The sequence below is a fragment of the Anastrepha ludens genome, chromosome 6 (assembly GCF_028408465.1).
Source record: "Anastrepha ludens isolate Willacy chromosome 6, idAnaLude1.1, whole genome shotgun sequence".
NCBI lineage: Eukaryota > Metazoa > Arthropoda > Insecta > Diptera > Tephritidae > Anastrepha > Anastrepha ludens.
The window spans coordinates 23264139-23274697 of record NC_071502.1 but is presented as its reverse complement, the minus strand read 5'-3'; the positions used below and the strand labels follow the sequence as shown (position 1 = coordinate 23274697).

General features: G+C 39.0%; 2 protein-coding genes across 4 annotated transcripts; both read left to right on the top strand.

The window, feature by feature from the left end:
• The first annotated feature begins 1274 nt into the window (after positions 1-1274).
• Positions 1275-4577, top strand: LOC128866696 (uncharacterized). 3 transcript variants are annotated; one of them, XM_054107602.1, is made up of 2 exons: positions 1275-1401; positions 2481-4577. In XM_054107602.1, exon 2 carries the CDS (start codon positions 2574-2576, stop codon positions 4389-4391), a length of 1818 nt encoding a protein of 605 aa, XP_053963577.1. In that variant the 5' UTR covers positions 1275-1401; positions 2481-2573; the 3' UTR covers positions 4392-4577. The 3 variants fall into 3 exon arrangements, with proteins under 3 accessions (XP_053963577.1, XP_053963578.1, XP_053963576.1); XM_054107603.1 differs by having other exon boundaries at positions 1275-1425; XM_054107601.1 differs by having other exon boundaries at positions 1275-1500.
• Positions 4578-8277: 3700 nt separating this feature from the next.
• LOC128865859 (uncharacterized) lies at positions 8278-10137 on the top strand. Its single transcript, XM_054106240.1, has one exon. The coding sequence runs from the start codon at positions 8278-8280 to the stop codon at positions 10135-10137; it is 1860 nt and encodes a 619-aa protein (XP_053962215.1).
• The last annotated feature ends 422 nt before the right edge of the window (positions 10138-10559 follow it).

Genomic DNA, 10559 nt, shown 5'->3' with positions numbered 1-10559 from the left:
ATAACAGGTGTTACAGGTGAATGGATTGCGCTATCGAGAGATGATTAACGATTTTTTATGGCCGAAATTGGATGGTATTGATCTGGACAACGGTATTGATCAACAAGACGGCGCTACATGCCACACAAGCAACGAAACCATTATCTCTCGAAGAGGTGATCACAATTGGCCACCCAGATCTTGTGTTTTAACACCTTGTGACTTTTTTCTCTGGGCCCACGTGAAAGAGAAGGTCTACGCCAACAACTCCGGTTCGATTCAAGACTCCAAAGATGGAATTCCACTTTGCAATTCGGTTATGGAAAATTTCATGAAAAGGATATTGTCCTGTAAGCGTGGTCGTGGTGGTCATTTGCCTGATGTTATTTTCCACTATTAACGGCATACCTTCCTCTTTATAATGAAATAAACATCCGAACATTTATATTAAAAAATAGCATTTTTCTTTGAATATCAAAATAACACCTCTTATTGGAAAACCCTATATATAGAGTGCATGTACCGGCGCATTGAAATTAGTTCCCATAATGAAATACGGAACGAGTAACAAACGTTGACTTCGTCATTCAGAAGCACCGCTGACAGATCAACGTGATTTCAATATTATTATATTGATTTCGCAGATATCTTATTGGCCGATACGTTCAAAATTAAAAAAAAAAAACCTAGAACTTTTATTTAAGGAAAACTGTGTAATTTATCGAAAAACCTGCCTTTACTTCTATGAAGAATATTATTAAAATACAATTAAAAGTTTAATTCAAACGGTTAATTCGGCTTTGTTCGAGTTACTCCAAGCCGATGCGATTTTTACGCAGCATGACAAAGAGTAAATACTGTTGACACACTCAAGTGAATCCCTCTATAAAACAAGCCACGATGAACACCGAAGTATTGAACAGCGCTATAGGATAGTATACTCCAACTGGCGATAAACACAAAATCGCATTTCCTCCCACTCCCGCTTTGTTACACAAATACTTGCACATTATCAAACCGGCGCTCCTTCATACGCAAATTAGCTATCCTATCTAAATGCTCTGGGGTGGTTGGCTTTGCTAATTGTCAAATGCGTTGTTAAGGCTATAAGAAAAATCGACCACATCAATAGGAAGCAAATGCAAAGCAGCTACTGCTTTAATACCTCGGAGACTAACGCCGCTATTAAAATGCATTAGGTGAATATTGTTTTGCATGATAAACGAGAAGTGTTGAAGGCTATGATCTATTCTGTTACACCATTGCATTTAGTTATAGTTGTTCAGGAAATGAGTTGAACTTAGTAGAGAGTTTGCTTGAGTTAAGTGAAGTTGCGATTGTTCAAAGCGCGCCCAACTGCGCACAATTATTGTTGTAGTTAATTGCTTAGCTAAGAAATATTCGATTCTATTAGCATTCGAGGTGCGTGGCTCAAATAAAAGAATTGTAGGTGGTGGAACAAAACAGATTTTATTTATAAAAGTGAACAAAAAGATAAAGTCCTTAGGGGAAAAACAAGAGGTTGGTTGGCTGCTTATAAATTTTGTTTAAGTGCAGATATAAATCCGACTTGACGCTTAAAATTAGTACTTAAATACGAAGGAAACAGGACTTTATAGAAATAACTTTTGTTTTACCAGCCAACTGGGACTGCCAATTCTACTTTAAAGTGAAATTTTTTTATTATACATACAAACTTTTGATTAGCTGTGGTATGCCTAGCGTATTATATGTATGGGCCTGTTTCTTGGTACATCGAGTTTTGTTTTTAAGTTCAAAATTAAGCAAAAAAGTCTAAAAATTTTTACAAAAAAATTTCTAAAACGCATCAAAGAAAAATTGATCCGTACTTCTATGCAGAATATCTTTATTAATATAGAATTAAAATGTAACCTCAATCATATTAGTTCGAGTTATGAACCCGAGTGACTTGACTGGTGACTTGGTTTCGAGAAAAATTTATTAAAAATGTCTGTCTGACTGAGAGAGGCATGGTAAAAATTAGCCGTAGACCTAAGTTAAAGAAATTATACTAATCTTACTTTTAAGAATCGGTTTCGACCCTTTAGGAGATTAAGGGTAATCAGAGGCACGAAAAAATGATGATTTTCACTAATTGTTTTTCTATATTAGTTAATTGCTTTATTTTACAAATTTAAAAAATCATAGCATTAAAAAATCACGTTTCGACTAAACTTTAGCAAAATTACAAAAAAAAAAAAAAAATCGTAAAATTTATCGCTGCTCGTGCCCGTTTCTCCAGAATTCCCTTGCGGTGATCATCACAAGTACTTGGAGATTCATCTAAAATCAATCGGACAAGAAATAAAAGTTTTATTAATAGCTACTCTTATCCTCGATCGAAGCTTTTGTTTTCATCAAAATTAACTAAATTAACAATGTGGCGACCTCAGGAAATATTCTTCAAATTTTCGAGAAAAAACCGACAATTAATTGTTTAAAAAAATCGAAATTAATATTTATTTTTATTCTTTCTTTAGGAAACAGCCTCTTAGACAAGAAAGACAATTATCTTGACAATAGCTGATAGAACTAGGGTGGAAATAAATCAAAGTGTTAATTAGTACTAAAACATGCGGCTATTAAAAGCAACGCATCTACGTTCATTGCTGCTGCTCTGTCTGCTCAACGCCACCGGCTCAACCCATTTACAACGCATCCAAGACATGGCTGTGGATGATCCGTTTCTCGATACACTACGCCGAATTTACGAAGAGGATCCCTTTGATACACTTTTTCTCTTACAAACAGCGAACAAAAGTTGTCTACCTATTGACGAACTGTGGAAGCACTTAAAAATACCGTTGATACTCGTCTCCGGCTATAAGTCATCGGCAGACAAGCTTAAGGACCGTTTCAACAGTAAAATTCTCACAGTAATCTGCTTGCAAGAACAGCTCAATCTCAAGCTACTCAGCATTATGGCCGCCAACTTACAACACAGACGTCAGACTCGCATTATTTTACGCATCGCAGTCGCAAAACCCTCGCCCACACTTCTAACTACCTTACGGAACTACTTGGAAGGTCAGATCATGTCGAATGTGATCGCGATCTTCAATGATTTCTACACAGAATCACTGATCTATCGATATTACCCATTTCCTAGTGGACGTTGGATGCCCGAGCTTTTGAATCAAACGCAGAGCAATTTTCCTTGTCATTACACTAATCTGCAGGGAAGAACTTTCATTACTCTACCGGCACAAACTGAGCCACGTACTATGATTTATGAAGACGCCTCAGGTCAACAACATTTGAGTGGCTACATTGGCCGTCTGATGATCGCCTTTGCGGAAAAGTACAATGTCACATTCCAATATTTACGTCCGGTTACACCAGGTGACGGTCTCCATGTCAGTGTTCTAGGGGGTTATATCATGCAAGGTATTTTGGACATAGCAATCACTTTAAGCCCATCATCTTATGATGTGCAGACCACCTATCCGTATATGTCGTATACCGTGGAGTCGATTGAATGGTTTATTGTATTGCCATGTCCGCAACCGCTTGAGTATTCGAAAATATACTTGATGGTCGTCACGACACAGGTCATTACAATTTTAGCGATTCTGGGTTTGCTCTTCTCAATTCTGGACAGTTTTATAAATCATAAATTCTACAAAAAGTCAAAAGACTTCAATTTGGTCAATGTATTAGTTAATGACAATATCTTTCGTGGCATATTTGGCCTATCTCTACTCATACGGAAACGTCCAATACTTTCAATGAAAATGCTTTACATTTTTCTCTTTCTACTCGGCCTCTTCGTTAGCAGCCTGTATTCAGCTTACTTTCAATCGTTGTTCACGAGCCCTCCACTGAAGCCGAGAATTCTTACATTTGATGATATGCGACGCGCTAATTTCAAAGTCATGTTTGACCGCAATGAAATCGAGACTATTCGGAAAGGACTTGGACCTGAGTTCAATAAGATATTCAAAGATATATTACAGTTAGCAGATACCAAAACATTTAGACGTCACCGTAGCGAGTATGACACTAGATATGGCTATAGTATGCCGGAATCAATTTGGCCTATTTTCGAGTTACAACAACAAACATTCGAGAGAAAAGTTTTCTGTTTGGCACCAACTTTAAAATTTTTTGGTCATGCTTTGATGAGCATACCCTTGGCTGATAACTCATACCTAAGAGAACCCTTGAATGAGATGATATTTCGAGTAATCGAAACGGGTCTTGTGGAACAATGGCGCACAATGACTTTCATGGATATGTTGGCAACTGGAAAATTATCGCTGAAGGACAATAGTAGCATCGAGTACTTTCACGATATTCGTGTGGAAGATATGACGTTGCCGTGGTACTTACTAGTCTGTGGACTGGGTATGAGCAGTGTTGTTTTTATTGTGGAACGTTTTGTATTGTAAGAGAAAAGTAATTGACGAAGAGGAACATGAAATGTGGAACGTGGAAAGAGTAAATGCAGATATAAGATTTGGTTTAATGAGATTTTGTTGTTTTTGGAATTGATTTTAAATATAAGATAAAAAATGTATGTATGTATGTATGAGAGAGAATAAACGAAACTGCGAGGACAGCTTTTATTAAATTCGTATGGGAGGGGTTGCTTTGCTCGGGCCTTATACAACAAAAAAAGCTATAAAATCCAAAGGTGGTGAAAACCAGAAAGTCAAAAATTTGAAAAGTTAAATTTAAGGAAAGAAGAAAAAACTGGCGAAATAAATAAAGAAGAAGATAAAGATAAAGGCAAAGATAAAGATAAAGATAAAGATAAAGATAAAGATAAAGATAGAGATCAAGATAAAGATAAAGATAAAGATAAAGATAAAGATAAAGATAAAGATAAAGATAAAGATAAAGATAAAGATAAAGATAATGATAATGATAAAGATAAAGATAAAGATGAAGCCCTCAAAACGGCTGTCGAATTGAAACCAAATATATATATATCCCAACTGCCTTCTGGAAGGTGCATTCTCCGACGATTGCCAAAAGCAGCGACTAGTGGTTTTGCTATATCCAGGAAATCCACCAGAGCAACCATCCTGTATGTTAGATAATATCGGTAAAATGCTGGAGCGAATAGTGTGCAACAGAATACAAGACTTCGTGGAAAGACCTGGTGGGCTGTTTCCCAAGCAGTGTGGTTTTTGAAAAGCGCGCTCGGCAGTGGATGCCATCAGCTTGGTAATGAGCATTGCACGAGAAACCACAATACATGGAAGTTGGAGAGCTGGCAACTACTGGGCGATGGTAATACTCGACATAAAAAATGCGTTGAACTCTCCGACCTGGCGCCAGATAATAGGAACGCTCGCAGCATTTAAGGCCGGCGGGCCAATTAGATGTCCTAAATTCAGTAGTTTTCGCGAAGCGTTGTAGGATGAGAAAAAAAAAACAATTAGCCAAATGAAGTTTTGGGGATAGTTTAATATATATTTGAGCTAAAAAAAAAAAATTGTACAATCTCCAACAATATATTGTAAGCCGAGTTATCAATAGATTCCCAGAGCGCCTGTATCCAACTTCTGTACAAGATACAACTTGCAATTTTCATCTGAAAACAAAAAAAAAAAAGATTATTAATTTCGATGTAATTATCTTCTATGTGAACTAAAAAACATTCAAAAACTTTTTTAAGCGACTTTTTTACCCAGTTGAAGAGTTTTTTTTTTCCTTGAAAAACCACTTTTTTTTCTACCTTCCCCAAAAATTCGAATTTTACGTGTTTCTTAGTTCACATCGAAGATAATTACATCAAAATTAATAATCTTTTTTTTTTTTTTGTTTTCAGATGAAAATTGCAAGTTGTATCTTGTACAGAAGTTGGATACAGGCGCTCTGGGAATCTTTTGATAACTCGGCTTACAATATATTGTAGGAGATTGTACAAATTTTTTTTTTTAGCTCAAATATATATTAAACTATCCCCAAAACTTCATTTGGCTAATTGTTTTTTTTCTCATCCTACAACGCTTCGCGAAAACTACTGAATTTAGGACATCTAATTGGCCCGCCGGCCTTAAAGTTTCGACCTACTTACAGCGCATTATTGACGACTAGTTCAACAATAGGCTGCTACTCTACGACACGGATGACCGTCAATATAAGGTGACCGTTGGTGTGCCGCAAGGCCGGGTACTTGGTCCAACGCTATGCAACGTAATGTATGACGTCGTGCTTAAAATGGCCTTTCTCGTAGCAGTAACACTTGTTGGGTACACTGATGATATCGCGCTGGTGGTAGTAGATAAAAGTCTCGAGCCTCTGACGGCCATAGGCAATGATGCAATTTCACGTATACGAAAATGGCTGATAGCAACAAAACTGGAACTTGCAGCGCAGAGGAAAAGAAAATGGAGGGCACGCGCGGAGATCGTGCTCGCGGTAGGCGAGCATAAGGTCTCAGCCGTACTTGAAGTACCTAGGAGTCATCATTGACTCAAGAATAACGTTCAAGGAAAATCTCTACATATCAAGGAATTTTCCTATAAATCTCTCGGTCAAAGATCTGTAGAGGCTGTATAATCTAGTGTGAGGCAACCACTCAGCTATTACATGCGGAGTCCGCCACATCGGGGTCGGAGCGATTTATTTCTACATACTGCTTTGTCTACGAAAGTGTTGCCAGTATAAAACTTCTATGTGACCTCGGAATTTACGGCCGAGCAGCTAATGGCGGTAATTAGTACAACCTGTGATGCGCCTAACTTGCAATACTTTACATACAGGCGTATTGATGGATGCATCGGATAGCTAAATGTAAAAAATGGCTTAAAAACACAAAGCTTTATCAACGATCAAGAGACAGGTTAAACGTTTTTCAAAAGCAAACTATATGTAGAGCTACCCGCATCTGTCTAAAGCAGGAAATCTAGAAAGTGAACGCTGAAGTTTTCTAGATTTCTTTGGTTAAAATTTCATTTCGAAATATTTGGAAACAAAAAACTCTAGAGCCAATCGCGAAACGTGCAACGCCGTCGAGTGAATCCGCTAACAATAAACTGATCTGCTTACCGGACTTAGTTGGAAAAATCCCTAAAAGAGTGAATGCAAAACGACTGGAAATTGAGGTGCATAGCAGGAACGCCATAACTGATAATAAATTGGATTTTGCAATGGAAGATCAACAGTTCATCTGGTATTTTCACCAGTGAAGCTAGCACAAATTGCAATAAAAAGGCTAAGTGGAGCTAAGGAATCCTGTGTCCCCATTACTTTGGATGTTAAAAACTCATTTAACATTGCGAATTAGGGAAAAATTTTGGATAATTCGCTAGAGGTCATAGAATCCGTTTATCTCAGAATGCTTGTCCCGGCTACTATCAGTCGAGAACCCTTTTATATGATATCGCAGATGGTATTTGACGAAGTGTCGAAAGAATCCGGGGCTAATCCTGATAAGCATCTTGGATTCTTAATTATCAAGCGAACTGCGTCGAGTAAGTGCAGCGTCCGAGGCCGCCAACATAAAAGGAACAGCTCATTATATGGAATTTGGACATACCGATGTACATTCAACTTGAAAGTCTGAATGAAGCGGATTAATACTTGATCCAACCTATGAGCGGTCATGGATATTTCAAATCCCACCTCTATAAATCCATACATGAGGAGTCATATTCCGCGACTACTATCAGAACGTGGAATAAGAAGATGTCTATCACATTTTCTTTATGAGGACGCTGAGCAGATTTCAATAAATTGTAAGAGTTAATTTGTCCCCATATGCTTTGCTAACAAAAGCGATTGACGACGAAATGAAATGGAGGGGAGTTAGCGATATTGCAGCAGACCTTATGAAGCTAGAGTTCTCTAGAGATTTGGTCGATGTGATGACAATTGGGGAAGTATCATCAAAACCCCCGTCGTGGACTTCTTTGTAAAATAGTTAAGTTCTGGTTACAGAGTGTCACTTAAGGGTAGCGTGCTACCACGACGCCCATTGAAAACGTGTATATACTCGTATGTTGTTGTTTTTCCAAAGTGGATTAATTGAATACAAAAAACTTTTACCTACATTCATACAGTGCATTTCATTAAAAAACCCTAAAAATAGCATGCAAAACTCCGTCTGCGACATCCTCCAAAAAATGCCTCTACAATCAGATTGATTAAATCTCCAGACTTGTAATAACTAACAAAATGCTATCTGAGGCCGCTGTAATTACACTAAGTACCTTAGAAGAACTAACCGAGTTGGCACTTAATTGCATTTGAAGTGCTTGCCAGTGTTTGCCGCAGATAGCAAACGCCACTCTAGTCTTAATCACCACACGGAGAAGTTGCAAAATGTGGCGCACCTTCAATATTCTGTGGCTACTTGTGGCTCTCCTCCATCCATCGAACACATACCCAGCTCGTGCGTACGATGGAGCGGAAACATTCGCAAATATCTCAAAGCTCATAGAAAAAATTCGTATGGAGCGCGCAATCGAAACACTGGTGGTCTTTGATGCCGATCTCGAGCAGGGATCCTGCCTGGACGACGCTACTTTAAAATCACTAAACACAAATATTTCCATTATCTTGCTGAGAGCGACAAATCACTGCAAGCGGCAGGGTTCCGATGTAAATCGCGAAATACTGGTAGTGCGTTGTGTGAGTGAACCCTTCCGGCCGCAATTTTTGGCTAAAATGATAGATTGTCTTGGAGTGGAACGCCAAGTGCGTATTCTTTTTATGTGGCATGCACGCTATGTGAAACAATCGAAGCGTAGACGCAACGAACTACAGCAACAACGGCAGAAACTTTTCGAATACTGTGCACGCACGAAGCTGCTGAATGTCATGGGCGTTTACAGTGACTTCGAAAGCGACGGGCACTTCTATACATACAGTCACTTTCCGAACTTCCATTTGCAACAGCAAAGGTTGTGGCAAGAACCTTGTTTTCCCGTACGCGTGAAGGACATGCAGGGCGCTGCCCTCCGTACGCTGCCTGATCAAAATGAGCCGCGTTCGATAGTCTGGCGTGACCACTTAGGCCGGACCCAAATAGGTGGTTACATGGCGAGAATTATTAAGGCATTTGCTGCGAAACAAAACGCAACCCTCATCTACCCAACAACAGTTGAACCGGACGTCACGTACGAGTATGCGGAGATATTCAAAATGCTACAGAATGAAACGCTCGATGTGTTGATGGGATTGACTGGCATCGGTTGGATGTTGAATAGCTCGGAAGTCTCAACACCTCTACTTCCGCTCTTCTGGACACTCATGCTGCCGCTGCCACCTCTGCCACCCACTAGCGATATTTTCCTGCTGATATTTATATCATTTCTCGGCATCGTCATGCTCCTTCTACTGGTGATCTTCTCAAGTCTGCTCACCCTGGAAGCTGATCGCGGGCTTCGGCATCGTTCGTGTAAAAGAAGCTTCAATTTGTTTCTGCGCACTCTTACGAATGTAACACTGCGCAGCATCCTAGGACAGGCGACACATCTGCACATTTCAACTGCGTCACTGAAGCGGTTCATCTGTATTTTGCTCTTTATAGCCGGCATCTATGTGAACACTATCAGCACAGCCTATCTGCAAACATATCTCACCAGCAGCCCCAGGCCACAGCGAGTTAACACCTTTGATGAACTCCTCCATATACCGACGCGTATACGAATTTCTTTAACCGAGTACACCGCACTGAAACATTTTGTTGGCACGGAGTTTGTTGAGAAGTACAAAAATGTATTTCTTATAACGTCATCCATCAACGATTACTATCAACAGCGTAAAACGTTGGACACACACTATGGCTACACGGTTACGAGTTCTTTGTGGACGGCGCTGGAGGAATATCAAAGAGACTTGGGGAGGCCACTATTTTATATTAATAAAAATATGTATTTGGCAGGCAATTTGCAGATGGGTGTACCCATGGGCCCACATTCCATTTACCGAGAAGAGTTCAATACATTTATCCACAATTCAATAAGTTCGGGTCTGATGAATCACTGGCAAAATTGGGTGTACACTGACATGGTCGCTGCTGGGAAACTCAATATAACTTTACCAACACAAACGAGGCAGGGACATATCCTAACCACCGAGGATCTATATTGGATATGGTGGCTGTACGGTGCGGGAATGGGACTGGCTTTTTTAGTTTGTCTTGTAGAGCTTTTTTGTAAACGAAAGCGAGACAAGTAATAAGCAACAATGAACGATAAAAAGAACAATAGGTGGGCACGCAGATGTTTTAAAACATAATAATTGCACTATAATTTCTATAAAACAACAAAAAGTTTTGCTTATATGTATGTATAATATAAGTAGAAGTTCATATATGGTGAAGTAAATTTTTTGGTTGTATTTAAAGTAAGCCAGATTTGTATTTCAAAAAGTGATTTGACAGTTTTGTGTTTGGTGAAGCGAGTTGGGCGTTACGCGTTCCAAAATAGAGGTAAAAAGAGAGAAATTAATAGAGGATAAATGATTATTTGCACGAAAAAAAATCGATAATGCGACAAACGATCCTTTCTGAAAACGGCACAGTATGAGGAACTAGCTTTGGAAACGCAGTGGATGTGGGAACATCCAACCTCGTACAAAGCTACCAAAAGTAAGCTAAG